The following is a 21,591-nucleotide window of genomic DNA, read 5'->3' as shown; positions in this document are numbered from 1 at the left end:
GCTTCAGTCCCCCAAGTAGCTGGGACTACAGACATGCACCACCATGCCCAGCTAATTTTTGTATTTTTAGTAGAGATGGGGATTTTACCATGTTGGTCAGGCTGGTCTTGAACTCCTGGCCTCAAGCAATCCATCCTCTTCAGCCTCCCAAAATACTGGGATTACAGGCAAGAGCCACTATACCCAGCAAGTTCTCTTTATACAAAGGATACAAACATTATTCTGACTATAGCTAAAATAGTACTATTAGTTTAGTCTTGAGGAAAATTACACTACCCAGAAACCAAAACTATTGAAAACTTTACTTTTTATATATAAATTAACAAATTATATTTAATATAAATATGTAAGTAGTTTCAGTCATGAGTCATAACAAAGTCTAGCTTTATTTTAATAGCTAAAAGCAAAAGAAGCAGTATGATCCCATTTTGTAACAATGTGGATATATACCTGTTTTACAACTGAGAATTGAAGATGAAGTTTCATGGATCTATATGTAGAATTCTAGTTGATTTTCTCTATTGATATAGAATTAGTGGCCTATTACAAATTCTAAGACCATGTGTAGCAATAAGAATGATGTTTCCTCTATAGTAAGACATTGACCAAGCATTTTCCAGATGTAAGGCACTGCACTAGAAGTTGCAGAAACAAATCATTCTCAATGCTCAGGATAGTGCCCTTGAGAGCACTGTATAATTCGAGACACATGCAGTGGAGGTATGATAAAGTAAAGAGTCAAATAGAATAGATTTACTGGCTCTTTTTCCATATTAAGAGATTTATTTTTTTTCAATGGAGTCTTGCTCTGTTGCCCAGGCTGGAGTGCAATGGTGCAGTCTAGACTCACTGCAAGCTCCGCCTCCCAGGTTCAAGCAATTCTCCGGCCTCAGCCTCCCACGTAGTGGGATTACAGGTACCTGCCACCACACCTGGCTAATTTTTGTATTTTTAGTAGTGATGGGGTTTCCCCATGTTGGCCATGCTGGGCAGGCTGGTCTCGAACTCCTAACCTTGTGATCTTCCTGCCTTGGCCTCCCAAAGTGCTGGGATTATAGGTGTGAGCCACCATGCCACGCCAAGAAATATTTTTAAAAAGGAAATGTTAGTCACTATAAAGTAACTATCATCAAAAATTATTTATTAACCATGTTATCTGTGATAAAATGTTACAGGAAATCACAAATATAAGAATCTCACTTTCAAAAAATTTATCACATATCTAACAAAAAAATGTAAAAAGGTAAATATGATGCTTTGAATTACTACAGTGATAAATCAGTACCAGATTTTGTTATATGAGAAAGATGATGTATGACTTAAAGAATATAACAGACCCCTTTCACTTTTTTTTTAATGGTTCAGGTGTGCCCTCATTAGGCTTCACATATAAGACTGACATGTATAAACAGAATCCTCCAACTTCAGAATATCCCAATCCTAAAATAATAGCATATTAAAAAATAGCACAATTATCATTTATTATCTTCCCTAGTATTGTGCTAAGTGCTTCATTTATACTACCTAATTTAATTTGTTCAACAACTCTATGTAATAATTATTATTCCTACGTTACAGATGAAGAAACCAATGTGGAAGTTTTAAGAATTCCCTTAATATATCTAATGCATTCCCACTCTCATGAAACAATAACTCATTAGAAAGAGATACAGATAAACACCAAGTTTTCAACCTTGAGATTATAACAATATCAAGTACTGACACCTATCTTTGTTTTGTGTTCACCAGAAGAATGCTATTTTGGAAAAGGAGGTATATAGAATATCAACTGAAAGTAGTGATGCTCACATAAAGTTTTTTTTTAAACTTCTACTTTGTTGTAGACCGATACTTTTATAAAGTACAATGAAAGTGTTGTGGCACTGTCAAATTATTAAAATAATTTCTAGAAGCAAAATATTGTTTGCATTTATGTTATCATAGATAAGTAATAAACAGTTCATAAAGTCTATGAAACGCACTTTGAGTAGCAGTGATCTAATGGATAGAAAGTTTCTTAAGTAGAGACATATCCAATAAGAATTTAGCTATTAAAAATTATTTCTGCTAATATGTTCATAACCATAGAGCTGAACAACTATACTCTGAGCTGATCAACAAACAAACTGTGTAAGCATATTCTTATTTTCAAATAATATCAGGGTGACTTCAAAGTACTCTCCTTATACTTCTCAGAAACCTAATCCTTAAAGCCTACATTATAGTCAGAAATCACAAAATTAGTTGATGTCTCCATCAAGAATGAATGCCCCAAATTTATGATATATTACTATTTGTAATATTTGTATTTTTAGTTTTATTTTTCATACTGACTAAGTTAGGTAGGAAGTTTGTGGGTTTTTCTCTCCCTGAATATTATGACAATAACAAATAGTGAATTATCACGCCATTGCACTTCAGCCTGGGCACAAGAGTGAGACTCCATCTCAAAAACAAACAAACAAGACAAAACTTAAATTCCACTTACTTTCAGATGCCATTTTCTCAGTTCCTGTATGTTTCATTCGTTCCCAGGAATTTTGTTCCTTCTTTTCACAATCTTTACTGTGAAACAGTTCTTTCTCTTCTTTTCTCTTTTGTCTCATCTTGTTATAAGTAGATTTTGAAATACAAACTTTAGCCTGAATGAAAAAGTTGAAAGTCTGAAAATATTCAGGGAGTTTGATATTTAAAATATCTTCATCTCAGATAACCTATTTGTGTCTGAGGATATTAGTCTGTCACCACTTGAGTATATCCTAGAAAACAGAATATATACATACATATATATGTATATATAATACAGTAAAATATAAAGTATACGGAGAGTATAAAGTATATTATATACTTTATCCCCAGAATGAGAATGCCTTTATTAAGTGGGAAGGGTGAATAATCTATTATTTAAATGATTAAGGATCAAAATTTCTTTTTTTTTCCTTGAGACAGTTTCACTGTGTTGCCCAGGCTGGAATACAGTGGCATGATCACAGCTCACTGCAGCCTTGACCATCTGAGCGCAAGTGATCCTCCTACCTCAGCCTCCCAAGTGGCTGGGACCACAGGCAACACACCACCACACCTGACTAATTTTGGTAATTTTCCTAGTGACAGGGCTTTGCCACATTGCCAAGGCTCAAAATTTCAATTGTGCCAAGATGTAAAAAATTTTAATCAAAATACTTTCACCACCCCACATCTGATATACACAAAACAATGACCTATTGTAAGCTTAAATTTATTCTAATAATTAGCAAATAATCTTACATCTTTGTCATTCTCAACATCAAGATATGATGAAATACTTTGCTGGACTGATCTTCCATAAATCCCTGATGGTGGTTCAATACTTTGTTTAATTGAAAATGCATCCCCATTTTCCAAAGAAGATATCATTGATTGGCTGCAGGTTGCTGGTGCTGAACTTAAACTTCCAAATACGCCTGAAATCAACCAACCACCAAACAGTCATTAACTAATTATGTGATGATACTCTAGATAACAAAGTTTAAGGCAAGGCTCTTGCCTTCAAGAATCAAACACCACAGTAAGAAAAACATGCTAAATAATTATAAAATATAAAATAAGTATAAAATATAAAAACAAATACCCTAACAGGGCAATAATATAAGAGGTGCCACTTATCATAATAAGTGAGAGCTGTATATTATAAGTGGTAAGAACATATAAAGAAAACATTGCTGTGAGCTGTTTTTATTTGAGATAGTCTCGCTCTGTCACCCAGGCTGGAGTGCAATGGCATAATCTCCACTCACTGCAACCTCCACATCCCAGGCTCAAGCAATTCTCCCACTTCAGCCTCCTGAATAGCTAGGACTACAGATGCACAGTACCAGGTCTGCCTAATTTTTTGGATTTTTTTGTAGAGATGGGGTTTTGCCATGTTGTCCAGGCTGGTCTTGAACTCCTGAGCTCGAGATCTGCCCACATGAGCCTCCCAAAGTACAGGGATTACAGGAGTGAGCCACTGTGCCTGGCAGAGCTGGGTGTTTAAGATGGTTTCAAGGAGCAAGGATTTGAGCTGGGATTTGAAGACAGGAGAGGGATCTGTATAAAGTAAAGAAGGAGAGGGGAAATCCTGAGATGGGGATGTTTACATGTAGAGTTGAAAGTTTATAAAGCATTTATGTGAAGCAAATAAAGCATTGCTTGGGCAAATGAATAACAGGAAGTAAGTTTACAAGAGTAAGCTGTAGCCAATCTGAGGAGGGTTTTAAGACTATCAAGCAAAGAAGTTAGGAAAGATTTTAAGATGTTTATTCTATTTCATTATACTGAACAAAAATCAGATACATACACTCAATGTATATCACCACATTCTAGTTTTCAATTAAAATAGAAAATAGCTTTAAAGGATACTTGCAATTAACTTGTTCCCTTAGCCCTCTTAAAATATATAACAGGAGTTTAATTTTCACTTGTCTAGATTTTGTATGGAAGATAATTTTATTAATTTATATTGATTATTAAGCTGATAAATAAGGGCTATTTGAATTTAAACTAATGCTAAAAGTATCTAAGCTAAACTATATCATAATATATCTCTCTGAAAATTAATGACATGAGTTTACTATAGTTTCATTAGAAAATAGAAATGTGAAGGTAAGTAATCACTTCTAATGCTTTTAATGAAGATAATGTAATACATTTTTAAAAAGAAGCTCCACTCAACACTTGAATTACATTCTTTTCTATTCCTTATTGATAGGCTTTGCGTATCTATGATGAATACATATAATTAAGAGTGAAATAACTTTGAAATACCTTTTCCAACAACTACTACTGAGTTTTCTGATAAAGTCTTTGTGGATGTGAAGTCAAAACTGGAAATTTGCTGTGTATTTGATGACGACCCTGTAAATCCTAAAAAAAAAAAGAAAAAACCCAAAACAAATATTTAAAAATATTTGACTACGTAGTATCTTAGGATATTGTAATATGGTCTTTTAAAACTGAAAATTTATTTTGAACCAAGAATTGACAGTTTATTCACACGTTAAGTTATTACTTCACTATAAATATAACTAGAATACTAGAATGGACTAGGCACTAGAGAGAAAATAAACCTTCTTTTCCTTAAGGAGTTTACACATGTCACAGTGAGGTGTGAGAGGCACACAAGTGAATTACCACAGCATGATAATCAGGCAACAAAAGGGTCATCAAAAAGGAAATCCGCTGACATCAGAAAACAAATCAGGTCAAATCTCACAGCAACCTGTACTTTTCTAGGTTAACTTTTATCTTTGTTTCTGATTCTTTATAACTGCACTAGGCTGTAAGTTCCATGGGGATAGGATGTATGTCTAGTTTTGATGATTATTCTTTCCCAGAGCCTAGAACAGTGTTTGGCACATACTAGGTACTCAATAAATAAATGTTAAATGAATGTATCGAGGCAAAAAAAAAAGAGAAATATATATTACTTCAGGTTTTATGAAAGAAAAGCCATGAAACAATGGAAAATTCAATCATATAACTGAATTTTAAAAATTAAGCATTAGATAGATTCTTTTGTTAACTGCTAGTGCTAATAGTAACCTGGCTTTATGTGAAAATGGCAGAGATTAAAAAAAGAAATCCATGTAAGTGACCATTTTTCATATTTCTTCTTATATTATGGAATAATCAAAATTAGGACACACTTTTATAGCACACATTAACTAACAGAAACACCGAGTAGCCCAAAAATGTGTTCTGTGACAAAGGGAAACCAATCTCAGTAAATGGAACAATTTGCTCAACAGTCCACACAAACATAAAATCTATAGACTATCAAGAGATGAATGAATGATTAGACAAATCTCATCAGAAAAAATGTAAAGGACATGTCATTTCCAAGTAGTTTAACTTCATTCATAAGAATCATTTTTAATGTACTTTTATTTTATTTTTTATTTTTATTTATTTATTTATTTTTTGAGGCGGAGTTTCACTCTTGTTACCCAGGCTGGAGTGCATGGCGCCATCTCAGCTCACCGCAACCTCCGCCTCCTGGGTTCAGGCAATTCTCCTGCCTCAGCCTCCCGAGTAGCTGGGATTACAGGCACGCACCACCGTGCCCAGCTAATTTTTTGTATTTTTAGTAGAGACAGGGTTTCACCTTGTTGACCAGGATGGTCTCGATCTCTTGACCTCGTGATCCACCCGCCTCGGCCTCCCAGAGTGCTGGGATTACAGGCGTGAGCCACCGCGCCCGGCCTGTACTTTTATTTTTTATGCTGTATTTTTTTCTTAAAGAAATGTTGAAAGAAACATTGTTCACTAAGTCTCAGTTCTAAAATATGTAGAAAAACATGTTTAAAGGCTTCTTTACACACAAATATCATTATATAATTTTTCTTTGTTATACTACTTCCATCTAATTCAAATACAGAAAGAGTAAATAGTATATCATGGGCTCTAATGTACTAATACTTCAAGCATGCTCCACTTTCTCAAGTCATTAATTGACACAGCAGACATGATCTAGACCATTACAACTAGGAAAGGACCCCTAGGTTCTGCACCTACAAACTAAGAAAAGTAGTGTTAAAAGTGCGAGAGCATGGGGGACGAAGAGAGAAATAAAAAAAAAATTAAGCTGATGCAAGATTATTAAGGGTCTTAAAAGTTATGCTACAGGGCCACGCATGGTGGCTCATGTCTGTAATCCCAGCACTTTGGGAGGTCAAGCAGACAGATCACCTGAGGTCAGGAGTTTGAGACCAGCCTGACCAACATGGTGAAACCGTCTCTACTAAAAACACGTGGCACACACTTGTAATCTCAACCACTCATGAGGCTGAGGCAGAAGAATCGCTTGAACTCAGGAGGCAGAGATTGCAGTGAGCGGAGATCGCATCACCACTGCACTACAGCCTGGGTGACAAGAGTGAGATTCTGTCTAAAAACAGAAAAAAAGTTATGCTATGGAGTAGAACTTTGTTCTGTAGAAAACAGAGAACCACTCAAGGTTTTTGTTTTTTTTCCCCAGGTTTTGTTTTATGTGTCAATGAAGGTTTTGAGGATGGAAAAGATGATGACTGTATTTTAGAAAGACAATTCTGGAAGATTATGTAGCCTGGATTTAAAAGGAATGAAAATAAGAGGGCAGCCATACCAGAAAGCTTTTGTAATTATCCAGGGAAGTGGTAATGAGGGCCCAAATTATAACTGTGGCAGCAGATACATTAAGTTACTAAGAGTAAATGATAGGATGAGCCACTTCCTAAATGTGGAAGGTAAAAGAGAAATAGACAAAAATGACTCTAAAGGGTTAAGCCTTCATAACTGGGAAAATGGTAATGCTACTAACAAAAATGGACATGAAAGAAAGAGAAATAGGCCTAGGAAGAAAGTTAATTTTATGAAGTAGAATTAATTGCTGGCTAAAAGATGTAAATATGTTTATGATTCTGCTGTCTAGAAAAGGAAGCTACTGGCAGTGAATTAACATATTCAACAGTTATTTCAAAGCAATTTTTAAAAAAAGAAATAGGCGGGTGATGAAAAATGAGAACACATGGACACAGGGAGGGGAGTACTAACCACTGGGGTCTACTGGGGCAAAAGGGGAGGGCCAGTGGGGGGGGGAGCTGGGGAGGGATAGCCTGGGGAGAAATGCCAAATGTGGGTGAAGGGGAGAAAGGAAGCAAAACACACTGCCATGTGTGTACCTGTGCAACTGTCTTGCATGTTCTGCACATGTACCCCAAAACTTAAAATGCAATAAAAAATTAAAAAAAAAAATAATAAAAATATCTTTAAAAAAAAAGAATTAAAAAAATTATATTAGGTTATGAGTTACTTTTAAGATGAAAAGCATTTTTGTCCTTGATTTTCTTTACATGAGAACTAAAACATATAAATAAATATGAAAAAATCTTATTCTTTTTTGTAAAACAATAAACAACTTATTGCTGCCAAATAGAACAGACATTAAATTATATCACAGACTAAATTTTAAGAAATTAAAAAAAGAAGTTTCTAATCAAATTCCATCTTACTCGATTTAAGTTACATGCACAAAAAATATTCATGTCCTAAAATGCCTGATTGCCTGCTCATATATAATTTAAGATAATCAGAACTAGCAGGCCGGGTGCAGTGGCTCACGTCTGTAGTCCCAGGACTTTGGGAGGCCAAGGCAGGTAGATCACTTGAGGCCAGGAGTCGAGATCAGTCTGGCCTACATGGTGAGACCCTGTCCCTACTAAAAAATACAAGCTATTAACCAGGCGTGGTGGCATGCACCTATAATCGCAGTTACTAGAGTGGCTGAGGTACAAGAATCACTTGAACCCAAGAGGTGGAGGTTGCAGTGAGCTGAGATCAAGCCACTGCACTCTAGCCTGAGCAACAGAGCAAGACTGTCTCAAAACAAAAAAACAAAAAAAAACACACAGTACAGAAGTTGACCTTATCATGACCACAACTGCTAAGCATGTAAAAATAACAGCTTTTTATTTACTAATATATTTTAGATTACAGGTGCACCTTCTAATTATTAGGTTGGTACAAATGTAGTTTGCAATTAAAAATGGCAAAAGTCGCAAATACTTTGGCACCAACCTTGTATTTATTTAAATATTTATATCCTTCAAAACTACTTTTTTTTATTGTAAGGGAAATTTTAAAATTGCAGCTGTAATAGGATCTCTTAAGCAATAGGCAGAGCAGTCACAGAGGTATTACTTGCTACTAAGTTAGAAAAAAAAAAGTAATTCTTAACAGTGGTTAATGATAACAGCAAAGCTTTCCCATGTTCTACCAGAGGAATATTACATTCCTGTTGTCCCAACTTTACTCCATGGTTACAACCTAACTGGACATCTGGGAGTCATCAGTCCACATCACATCTTCCATCCCATATTAATGGCAAAATATCTTCTAAAAATTGTGTGTGTATGTGGTGTATGTGTGTGTGTGTGTGTGTGTGTGTGTGTGTGTGAGATTTATGTACATGTATCTGGTGCACGTCCTGGGGGCAAAAGTCAGCAGAAATTCCCTAGTGTTAATATCATGAGCAGCTGCTTCCTTGCACTGGCTCCTCAGGGAAGCCCATAAATCATATACAAAGCCTTGAGTTCTCCTGTTTGGCAACATTATTTGAGCAACAACACATCAGCAGCAGAGTAAGATGAAAAATCTCAAAATGGAGAATTCTCATTAATTTTTCTTTATTGGTATACTTCAGAAGAATTTTGATTTAAATATTCAATCTTAAAAATTAACTTGTCATGAAATTTACGAATCTTTTGTATGCTTACAATGTCTTGGGTATTCCTTATTTTGTATTTCTAAAGCGCTAGATGAAGTATCATGTGAACTATCATCTTCAAAATCACCACATCCAAACCTATAGTTCATGTGTTGACCAGTTACACTTACATTGGATGTTGTAATCCCTATAAAATATTTGAATGATTCAAGTAATATTATACATAATGTACATATCTCCCCTCGAAACCTATCTCAACTTCTAACCTTTTAAAAAGGTCAGTAACATAGTATTTAGAAACTCTAACATTATAGTACTTTTTAAAGTTTTGTACTATTTTAAAGTATGTAATACTTTTCCTAACTGCTAAGAACATTTATTATACGCTATATTACAACATTTCATAAAATAGGCTTTAAAATTACAATGAGGCCAGATGTGGTAGATCACACCTGTAATCCCAGCACTTCAGGAGGCTAAGGCAGGAAAATTGCTTGAGCCCAGGAGTTCAAGACCAGCCTGGGCAACATAGCAAGCCCCTGTCTCCATCAAAAAGTAAAATTAAAAAATTCACTGGGGGCCAGGTGGGGTGGCTCATGCCTATAATCCCAGCATTTCAGGAGGCTGAGGTGGGTGGATCCCGAGGTCAGGAGTTCAAGACCAGCCTGGCCAAGATGGTGAAACTCGGTCTCTACTAAAATACAAAAAAATTAGCCGGGTGTGGTGGCAGGCACCTGTAATCCCAGCTATTTGGGAGGCTGAGGAAAAGAATTGCTTGAACCTGAGAGGTGGAGGTTGCAGTGAGCCAAGATCACACCACTGCACTCCAGCCTGGGTGAAAATGCAAGACTCTATCTCAAAAAAAAACCAATTCACTGTTTGTGATGGTGCATGCCTGTGGTACCAGCTACTCAGGAAACTGAGGCAGAAGGATTGCCTGAGCGCCGAAGTCAGGGCTACGGTGAGCTACGAATATACCACTGCACTCTGCCACGGTGACAGAGTGAAACCCTGTCTCTTGGAAAAAAAGAAAAAAGGTAGGTATCTAATGCAATGTTAAAAAGAGATAATTAAATATACTGTATGTGTTTTAAAAATATGGCAAGTTTTTTTCTTTTTTAAGACAGAGTCTCCCCAGTCTAGAGTGCAGTGGCACGATCACAGATCACTGCAACCTCTGTCTTGCAGACTCAAGCGATCCTCTCACCTCTGCCTCCCTAGTAGCTGGGACCAAAGGTGCACACCACCACCTCCAGCTTATTTTTTTGCAATTTTTGTAGAGACAGGATCTTACCATGTTGTTCAGGCTGGTCTCGAACTACTGAGCTCGAGGATCCGCCCACTTCAGCCTACCAAAGTGCTGGGATTATACGTGTGAGCCACTCTGCCCGGCCTGACAAGTACTTTTTAAATGACATCTTTAACTTTACACTTAAAAAATTTTTTTAAAATCCAGAATTTAAAAACTGTGGCCTAAAAGGTACCTATTTCCCCATTTCTCTTTTCTCCTATTCCCAGGAAAAATGAAAAACTTGAAAATGGGGAAAACTCAGTAATTTTTCTTTATTGGTATGCTTACAGACGATTCTGATTTAGAGATCTTCAATCTTAAAAATTAACTCACCATGAAATTTATCCTCATACACTGGTTCACTAGTGAGGCAGTAAACTACATAGAGATAAAGAGCTCAGTATCTGGAATCATGCTTCCTGGTTTTAAATTATAGTACTGCCATTCAAACTGCTGAGAAGACTTGGATAAGTCACTTAACCTTATTTATGAAATAGAGAGAATAGTACTTCTTCTACAACTTTTGTCAGGATTAAATGAAGAAAATACATGTAAAGTCCTCAGTGCAGTGCCTAACACATTTCAAGTACCCAAATGTTATTAGATCCATAACTAAAAACAAAAGCAAACCCTAATGTAGGCCTCCTTCTAATGAATAATAAAGCTTTTAATTTACATTTGAATGTTTAAACTCTTTATGAATACTCTGCAGCTATTACAACTGTAAAACTTACACTAAATGCAAAATTCTAGGCAATATATGAGTCATGGTTCATTTTTATATATAGCTTATAAATAAATCATTAAGCAATACTGATGTGTATATGCATGTGTGTGTGTGTGTGTGTGTGTGTGTGTGTGTGTGTGTGTGTGTGTGTGTATATATTCTTTTCTTTTAGACAGGGTCTTGCTTTGTCACTCCACCCAGGCTGGAGTGCAATGGCTCTATATTGGCTCATTGCAGGCTCAGCCTCCTGGGCTCAAGCAGTTCTCCTGCCTCAGCCTCCCAAATAGCTGGGACTACAGGTGCATGCCACCATACTTGGCTATTTTATTTTTTATTTTTTTGATAGAGATGGGGTTTTGCTATATTGCCCAGGCTGGTACCAAGCTCTTGGGCTCAAGTAATCCACCTTCCTCAGCCTCCCAAAGTACTGTGACTACAGGTGTAAGCCACTGTGCCCAGTGAAATGGAAATATACTTAAAAAAAATAATTTTTTATTTGAATAAAAACAGGATGGTGAGAAGAGGAGGCAGCTGGTGGCAACTGGCTAGAAAGGACTATAGAATAAAGGGCACTAAGTAAGTTTGTAGAGAAAATATTCAAGAATATCTGATAATTGAATCATAGAGAATTTGTGGAAGTAACACAGGTATCTTTATAAATTCTTAGTCTTGATAGTTAATTCATAAAGTAAGATTCAAGCATACTGGCTTTGGGTGGAAATGTTTTCTATTAATAGGCAACACTAATCTAATACTATAGGAGAAAAGATTATTATAACATTATTCAGAAAATTTAGCACAATTTGCTTTAATAGATGGTGGTAGAATATAGGTGAAATTTTTACATAATTGTTATTTTTGTGTTTATCTTACAATAGTCTTTATTCTGAGCATTATCATTTTTATATTTTAGCAATTAAATCACAATAAATTTGTAGGAATCACTTGTTTACTGAAAATAAAGCAAACTGAAATATATAAAATCCAAAAACATTAGCAACTTATTTTGAGAAAAGGTTAAATTTAATATAATGAATTCACTAATAGTAGTATTTCTAAAACTTGATCCTAGAAATACCTAATATATATTCTTCCAAAAGTGTGTTTCATTTGTACAAAGTAGATACAACCTGGCAATCAGATGTCTCTTCAATTTTATATAAATACTTGAAAAATTATAGATTTATTAGGATGATTAGCCTTAAAAAGGATTAAGGATAAATGTATGTATTTCTTTGGGTCACTCTCTCCCTTTAGAGGACAAAGTACATACTGAGTGCCTACTATGCACTAGCTGCTTTATATACATCATTAACTTAGATTTGCACTACTCTTCTCAAGGTTTATGTTGTCGGAGAGGGAACTAAGTTCCAAAGCAAATGAATACTATTATTAGACATCAGACTGTGGTGCCAGCTCACGTTTTGGACTCCAAAGCACATATATACTATCTTTGTATGCCTAGAAACATACAAAGCACATATATACTGTCTTTCTATGCCTTGTTAACACCAGTATTATGCAAGCCAGTATACTAAGCACACCTGGTTAAGTCACACATTCATGATTATGACAAGCACTTGGTAGATAATCAGAGGGAAATAATCTTTGGGGATCAAGAATCTGAGAGTTGAAGAAAAGTAAAGTAGTATCATTATAAAAGGTGTTAGTACAAGATGTAATGGTCTAACAAAAGAGGTAATAATCTTGTTTGTGAATTAGGGAAGGCTTCCTAGAGAAAGCAACTGCGCTGTTTTCACCGGTAAAGAGGGTGTGGTATGGATTCCAGATTTCATCCAGATAAAATCATATGTGCAATTGCAGAGATAGGAAACGGTACTGATGGTGGTCTGATTTAACTGGATACAAACAGGTAATACACAAGATACAAAGAAGGGAGTGAAAAATGAGGCTGGAGAGATAGGCAGGGACCAGATCATGAAAGGATGTCCTGAATGAATTCAGGCTAGCCAGTATAGTCAGATTTGCATTGTGAGGAACAGTTTCAAAGTGAGTGAGATTGAAGCTGGGAGAAAACTTAGGAGGCTAAGTAGGTAATAAATGAGGAAAAATGTGAACTCAAGCCATGGTAGTGGGGATTAAAAAGAGGGGTTGAGATTAAGACATATTTAAGAGCCATTAATTGAAAATCTTAGCAAATAATCAAATAAATATATGTTTTTTTAGGAAGGTAGTTATAATGTAAAGCAGCCTTAAAGTTGTTAGGACTTTTACATTAGATCATGTGAAACTAAACATCATATCCCAATTTGTTACAATTTATTCACAAGTCAACATAGTTTTACTAATTATAATGAAGAATCACATGCAGTTCTCACCCTAAATAGACCATAATGCAAATCTTTTGTTAATTGACTACTAATTACTAAATCTATTATCTGAGAAGTGATGTTATAAAACCAGAGACTTACAGGTTAGTTCACAAAAATTCTTAACACAAGATACACATGAATTTAACTACTATCAATAGTTAAATATTGTTTTTAAAGAAAACTGTCTTCCAGAATGCCCAGTGGTTCCCAAACTATGCTGCATATTAGAGTCATATGAGGGGTTTTCTAAACTCTGACAGCCAACACCAACTAAATAACACTACACACCAACTTCAGAAAAATATCTGGGTATAGGAGACAAGAATAGGTATGCCAATGAGCTTTAAAAGAGATCGATGATTCAGGTAAAAAAATACTTTTTCTTCCAAAAACAATAAAATATTTATTCTAGTCAAATGGACCTTTTAAGGAGTGAAAAACTGATTAGTCCTACTGGTATCCACACAACTTGAAATCTGAAATGCACTTGCTATCATTTTTTTATATCATTTGAAAATCATACTTTTTATAAATTATTTTCATAAACAGTCATAGAATACCTGTGCTGGGGCTTTGTTCAGCAATATGAGAGGTTTTTTTCTTTGCAGAAGAAAGTCTTGTTGGACATGGTTTTGACGCAAATGTTGGAAATATGTCTGACCTACAATGAAACAAAGTAATTTCAATAAACACTAAGATTTAGTGCTGTTCAATACTAACATGACATACTCTCTATTCTTATTAACTCACTGAACTTTTAGATAATAAGGGAGCAATAGGTATGACACTTGAAAAAATATGGCTAATAGTATTTTTTTTTTTTTTTTTTTTGCTATTCTTAATTCACCTTTTAGATTTCCAACCTTTTTAACATATGGCCAGTTCTTAATTGCTCATAATAGGAACCCCATAGAAAATGACTCTCTGACTTATGCTGTACAATCCCTAAGGGGAAAAAAACAAAACAAAACAACTGATCCAAGAATCCATTCCAAAACTAAATCAAGGCCAAGTGTGGTGGCTCATGCCTGAAATCCTAGCATTTTGGGAGGCCAAGACAGGATGATCACTTGAGCCCAGGAGTTGAAGACCAGCTTGCCATCATGGCAAAACTGCATCTCTACAAAACACTCTAAAGTTAATTGGGCATGGTAGTGTTCACCTGTAGTCCCAGCTACTACAGAGACTGAGGTGGGAGGATCATCTGAGCCCAGGAGGCAAAAGTTGCAGTGAGCTGAGATTGCACCACTGCACTCCAGCCTGGGTGACAGAGTGAGATACTGTCTCAAAAAAATAAAAATAAAAATAAACAAATCAAATCATTCTTAATTATCTAACATACAATTTAACTTCATATATGATAACACAAAAATAGAGACTTGGCTAAATTATAAAAAAGAGATCGGGAACAAGTGAGTTTGGCAAATGCCACTTTCTTCTTAGACTATTCTTTGCTAGGCCTTGTTTCATTAAGAAAGTCAACTGAAGAATGTTAAATCTGAGTTTAAGGGAACTGTTTTAAATCAGTAAGTGTTGTAATGTCACTAACTTAGTGATGAATATTAAAAAGAAGACATTTTACAAAGAAGTACAAATCTTAGTAACTGGATATTAATACATTTGTCAATGGAGAAATCATTGTTAAATATTTTGAAAGAGCAATTTCTCTAGAATAAATTACTATAAATTTATTTTTATACTAAATGTAGTTGACTTGGATGAAAGAAGAAATTTCAGTCTCTAGGATGGTGGTTTTCAACAATTTTTCTTCCCTAACCCACCTAAGGATAAATCTTTGAATCAGGCAGTAGTGGCTTTCTTTGGCCATGAATCTTAAGGTAGAATGCAAGCTGGTTAAGAATAATTGTTCTAAAGCCACCAATCTTAAATGTGGAAATCTCAGATTCATTAAAGACAATTCAGTCCATAAATGAGGGTGTGCTGAACTACCTTCTCACAGAATTCTGTATCTGAAGAAATTAACTCAGTGAGAAAACATAGGATATTATGTATTCTAAATCATATAAAATGAACTTTTCTTCCTAAGTATGTTTCAAATTATTTACACAACCTTGCAACTGCAGGATTATATAAGATAAAATTTTCATCTTCATAGAAGATCATGAAAGGACTTTAGTTCTAAAAGCTAAAAACATATTTTGTCTTATAACTTAATGTAAACACTGGACCATGTTGTCATTCCAAATTCACTTTGTCAATATGCATATTATTCTACCTAAGTAATTATAATAAATGAACTGTTGGAAGATAAAATTTCCAAGTACAAAACAAGGTGCTATTTAAGTTAAAAATGTATATTAAAAAAAAAATAATGAGGTGAGACAAACTTCTAAGAATGGGACACAAAAATTCAGTTTAATTCTATGAACTACTAGAATAAAACATTATTTTCTATTTAGAACACTACCTCTCCTTTGCTTATGCAATCTCTATTTACCTACATTTCTTAGAAGTTCCAATTCACTAAAGTAAAATTAATTTTAATTTTAAATGTTTATTTCTGGTTCAGGATGAAATCAAAGAAAAAAAATTTAAGACTGACAACACTAAATGTTAGCAAAAATGTGAAACAAGTGTAACTCACACATTGCTGGTAGGAGTGTAAAGTTACACAATCATTTTGGAAAACTGTTTAGCAGTTTCTTAAAAAGTTAAATATACATCTACTCTATGTCCTATTAGTTCTGTTACTAGGGTTTTGTCCACAATAAAAGAGGAAGGGATTCCCCAAAATCCTACAGTATGGTCACAGAGATGCTCAGAAAGCAGTTTGAGACGCCTTATCAGTTAAGTGAAGTTAAGGTTTAAGACTTAGAGGTTATAGAAGTAATCTGAAAAAGTTAGTCCAACTGCTATGCTGAAAGATAATTTTCTGTTGGTAGGGGGTGGCCAGGACTTTAAGTGCAGCACTATTGCTGTAGGGAGACTCCTAAGAAGGATATGAGAACTATGGCATGAAGTCCTGAGCTTCTACAAGATAATAGAAATAAAATCTAAGAAAATAACAGCTGTGTGAAACTTACCCATAAATTAAAGGAAATTGGTGCTAAGCTTAAAATAAAAGCAATAATAGGCCGGGCGCGGTGGCTCATGCCTATAATCCCAGCACTTTGGGAGGCCTAGGCGGGTGGATCCCGAGGTCAAGAGATCAAGACCATCCTGATCAACATGGTGAAACCCCGTCTCTACTAAAAATACAAAAAATTAGCTGGGCATGGTGGCGCGTGCCTGTAATCCCAGCTACTCAGGAGGCTGAGGCAGGAGAACTGCCTGAACCCAAGAGGCGGAGGTTGCGGTGAGCCGAGATTGCACCATTGCACTCCAGCCTGGGTAAACAAAAGTGAAACTCTGTCTCAAAAAAATAAATAAATAAAAGCAGTAATATCAGCTATAGTTTAACTGGCAAAAGAGTCAATGATCCAGAAAAGAGCTAAAGGATAGAAAACATCAGGATAAATCTTAGACAGAAATAACAATTTGGGCTTTATGAACAGGGTCTTTACTAATTTAAATGCTGTGTTTATAGTTGGGGTTGTGTTCCCTTTCCATTCACACTAGAAACCAAGGCCAAGCAAAGTAATATCTGTAAATGTTTCGTGTCTTTTAAATATATTTTAACATTTTAAAAACTCTAAATCACTAGTTACAGAGGAGCATTCATTTATCATGCCAAAAAATAAAATACATTATTCTCTTCCCCTGGGGAGTTGTAGACAGAGAAGAAGTCAATGATTCTTGGCTGTAAACTCCACTTTCACTGTAAGAACTGATGTTTGGAGAGGAAGACCGAGACGGGGAGTCCACTGTCAAGTCGAGCTTCATTGCAGAATCAGGACTTTCAAGATCTGAAGTACTGCCACTCAGTTTTGCTCTTTTCTTAGCTGCACTATTACGAAGGGACCTAAGAGAGCTATGCATCTAAGAAAAAATGAAAACAATAAACTTTATAACATAAATTCCTTATATTGGTAAAAGTTATCCTTAAATTTTAAACTCCATTAGCTATACCTAGCTAACCACTTCCCAATCCTCTACTAAAACAAGATGAATGCTAACATGTATGTATATAGTATGAATATACAGATTTATCACTTGGGTATTTAAAACAACCTACTAGGTTAGAAGCTCCTTGAGAGGAAGAATCTTAGTGATTATTCTTCATGGGTATCTTTAGCACTGGGCACAAGAACTAAATATATTATATTAATTCAATTATTTAATAAATGAATCATTAAATCAAATGGTAGATATCAGAGTTGACGTTACAGAGGTACACCTGGTGTGCTGATGTGGCTTAGATGCTAGCTCTGGGAGGTGGTTAACAAAAATCAGTTTTCTAAAATTTGACATTTACATCAAGCTTGCAAGTGTTTAAAAAATTACAGATCACTGTACGTAACTTCTGAAGCCATGTATTTTTAGAAATGCAGCTGGGTGGCCGGGAGCAGTGGCTCATGCCTCTAATCCCAGCACTTTGGGAGGCTGAGGCAGGCAGATCACGAGGTCAGGAGATCGAAAGCATCCTGGCCAACATGATAAAATCTGGTCTCTACTAAAAATACAAAAATTAGCTGGTTGTGGTGGCATGCACCTGTAATCCCAGCTACTCGGCAGGCTGAGGCAGGAGAATTGCTTGAAACTGAGAGGCAGAGATTAGAGTGAGCCGAGATCGCACCACTGCACTCTGGCCTTGTGACAGAGCAAGACTCCAGCTCAAAAAAAAAAAAAAAAAAAGAAAGGAAAATAAAAGAAATGCAGCTGGGCATGGTGGTAGACACCTGTAGTCCCGGCTACCCGTGAGGCTGAGGCATGAGAATCACTTGAATCCGAGAGGCAGAGATTGCAATGAGCCAAGATTGTGCCACTGCACTTCAGGCTGGGCAACAGAGTGAAACTGTGTCTCCAAAAAAAAAAAAAAAGCAAAAGCAGAGTAGAAATTATTATGACAAACTGCTATATTAAGGCTGTCAACATAACTTTGAACAAAATAAAGAACACAGAAACATACATAAACTTTTGTTTACATCTGATTCATAAGATTAATCATTTAATGAAAGTATCTGTTTTCAATTAATGCAACATCCATAAATTTCTTAAATCTTTATAGTTGGAAGGCAAATTCAACAACAACAAAAAACGCTTTAATGGATTTATACCAATGTAGTACAATGAAAAACATAGTGAACATAAAGTTAGGTGAACAGGGCTTGAATCCTAGTCCTACCACTTACTTTCTGACTTTGAACAAGACATGTAACATCACTGAGCCCCTTCTGTAAAACCAAACACACACACAAACAAAAAACATAATAGACGTGGCCTTGTTTATTAACTTAGGGAGTTACTTTAAAGATTAAATAAAGTAAGGAAAATGAAAGTGTTTGATACATTATTAAGCACATTAAACGCTATAAAAACTTAGGCCTTTGTTAAAAGTCAACTCTACCAAGGAATTTAAACAGTGACCCATTCAAAATAGCAAATAAAAAGTGTCATATTAGCAACTATAAGGGAGGATAAGTAATTTTCAACAACTATACTAGTTGATTCAATACTAAGGCCACTTCTCTATTAAAAGCTTGAAACGCTGAATATCTAAAAGCAATGGTATCCTCCTGTTTTTACTAATAATTACGTAAAAGAAACTCACCTTTCAATTACCCACTAAAAAAAAAGAACTATTTTTAAGTTATTATAAAAACAAATCAAAATCATGTAGGATCAGGTGAAATTTGTAAGTTATATAGGAAAAGTCTTTTCTATATGTTTCTTCCCTTCAAATTAATTCCCTTCCTAGCACTACCAAAATACAAATGAGTTAGAAAAAAAAAAGGAAAGATTTCACAAGCAGTTAGAAATTGGGGTGATTACTTTAAATCATTAACAACCAACTTTGGTACTTTATTGGTTGGTTTTATATGTGTTTAACAGTAAAGACATACTTCATAAATGAATATACAGTAATATTAACTATTTTATTGAGCAAATTATCATTACATGATTGATGCTTATACCTTAAAAACAGACTAGAGACTGTAAAATATCATAATTGAGTATTTTCATTTATATATTTAATATAAAAGTTTTTTTTAACCTGACATGAGGCAAACTGAAATGATAAAAAGGCACTATCTATGGAAACAGTAGTCTGAAAAAAATAATACAGCAACCACATTCCTTCTCTGACATAATTATTATGTACAGTTATCGTATTGGTAACACATTTTTATAGCACAAAGTGATCTAGGATTCAAAGATGAGTATTCAATATGATCTCAATTTCATAAAGATAGGTAAGTTTGCACATATGAACAAAGGACAAGTTCCAATATGTTCACTGCAGTTCACTGTTTGCAATAGCAAAAGACTGATCATAAGCCGTAATCAATGGTATAAATGTACCATAAGTAAATTAATAGACAAAATAATATATCAATATAAAAAGTACAAAAATACATAAAACATAAATAAATGGTAATAGTGGTTGCCCCTGGTGAAGAAGGAAGAGACTCTGAACTGGGAAAAGAACTATGCTGTTTCATTTATTTAAATATAGGAAACAAATATGACAAATTGTTCACTGGAAGGGGTCAGTACATGAGTGTATTTGCTATATTATTATTCATACTTTTAATTTAAAAAGGAATAATGTATGTATAGAAAAAAATCCTTGAAAAAAATACAGTAGAATGTTAACAGTAAGCTATTCTGGGTAGTGGGAACTGGTGTGATAAATTCCCTTCCTAATAATTGATGGTATTTTCCACATTTTCTATAAAGAACATATTTTTAGAAATAAGATGTTATAGGATAAAAAGAACTTGATTTTTCCTTAAATAGCAACTATAATATTATAGAAAACTGCAAATATTTTTAAGTCATTACCTCTTCTTGATTAAAATCTTTATCCTTGAAATTTAATTCAGAAAGATCAACTGGAAGACTATCTTTTTCACACTTCCAAATATCATCAGGCTCTTTCTTTTTGTGTCCCACTGTGCTTAAATCAGCTTTATCAGGCAACAGGCTTATTCCCCTTGGTATAGGAGGAACAGGCTTTGTTCCATTTAGGCCTCGTCGGGAAGATGGTGATCTCACCAAAGCAGGTGTAAGCTGAACTGAAGGTTTTTCTTGAGAATTTTCTCCTGCATAAAAAATAAATATTTTACTTTTTCTTTTTTTTTAATTTTAGAGGAGAAGAGGGAGTTATAATCACAAGTATTTAAAATACAATGTTTTAAAATTTAAAAAGCACATTATAGCTGGCCACTGGGGAGAACAAGCTGAATAAAGACTTGACTTTCAATATAATATTTGATTTTGTACAATAAACAAATATAGAAAGAAATTAATAGAAGAGAGTCAAAGTAAAGTGCTAAGGAAAATAATACAATTGACTGAATATGCTATAAATTGAATACTGGACTTGTAGGATAGCCTAAAGGTGAAATATCTTACATCAATGGCTGGGGAAAGAAGATCATGAGGGATGCAGGGGATTTCTTTATTATACCTTTAATTTTTATTTATTTATTTATTGAGGTGGAGTCTTGCTCTTGTAGCCCAGGCTGGAGTGCAGTGGTGCGATCTTGGCTCACTACAACCTTTACCTCCCAGGTTCAAATGATTCTCGTGCCTCAGCCTCCCAAGTAGCTAGGATTACAGGCATGTGCCACCAGCTGGGCTAATTTTTGTATTTTTGGTAGAGACAGTGTTTTACCATGCTGGCCAGGCCAGTCTGAACTCCTGACCTGAAATGATCTGACCACTTTGGCCTCCCAAAGTGCTGATATTACAGGTGTGACCCACTATGCTCAGCCAACTCTTTAAGACCGAATTTGTCCTGAATGAACTTACATATGCTAATTTCATGATTTTAGAGTGGGTTATTAAGAAAAGAACGTTTTAGTTTGTAACGAATAATAAAAAATGTTTCAAATTAACTTTAATATATATTAAACACTCAATAAATGTTGAATAAATGAATACTAGGCAT

The 21,591-nt window shown here is 34.9% G+C and overlaps 1 protein-coding gene across 4 annotated transcripts in view; it reads right to left on the bottom strand.

Annotated features, from left to right (window-relative positions):
* Nucleotides 1-21,591, bottom strand: part of TOGARAM1 (TOG array regulator of axonemal microtubules 1) — a 125,206-nt gene that overhangs the window by 50,744 nt on the left and 52,871 nt on the right. For all 4 annotated transcript variants that reach the window (XM_035260409.3, XM_035260411.3, XM_035260410.3 and 1 more), the window contains 6 exons: nt 20,481-20,740; nt 17,281-17,513; nt 14,135-14,235; nt 4,786-4,884; nt 3,268-3,443; nt 2,489-2,642 (listed from right to left, as the gene is read on the bottom strand). In XM_035260409.3, the coding sequence (XP_035116300.2) occupies nt 2,489-2,642; nt 3,268-3,443; nt 4,786-4,884; nt 14,135-14,235; nt 17,281-17,513; nt 20,481-20,740 (1,023 nt within the window). The remainder of the gene's footprint in view (nt 1-2,488; nt 2,643-3,267; nt 3,444-4,785; nt 4,885-14,134; nt 14,236-17,280; nt 17,514-20,480; nt 20,741-21,591) is intronic.

Source organism: Callithrix jacchus, chromosome 8 (assembly GCF_049354715.1).
Source record: "Callithrix jacchus isolate 240 chromosome 8, calJac240_pri, whole genome shotgun sequence".
Lineage (NCBI taxonomy): Eukaryota > Metazoa > Chordata > Mammalia > Primates > Cebidae > Callithrix > Callithrix jacchus.
This window is presented reverse-complemented; position numbering and strand designations above follow the sequence as displayed.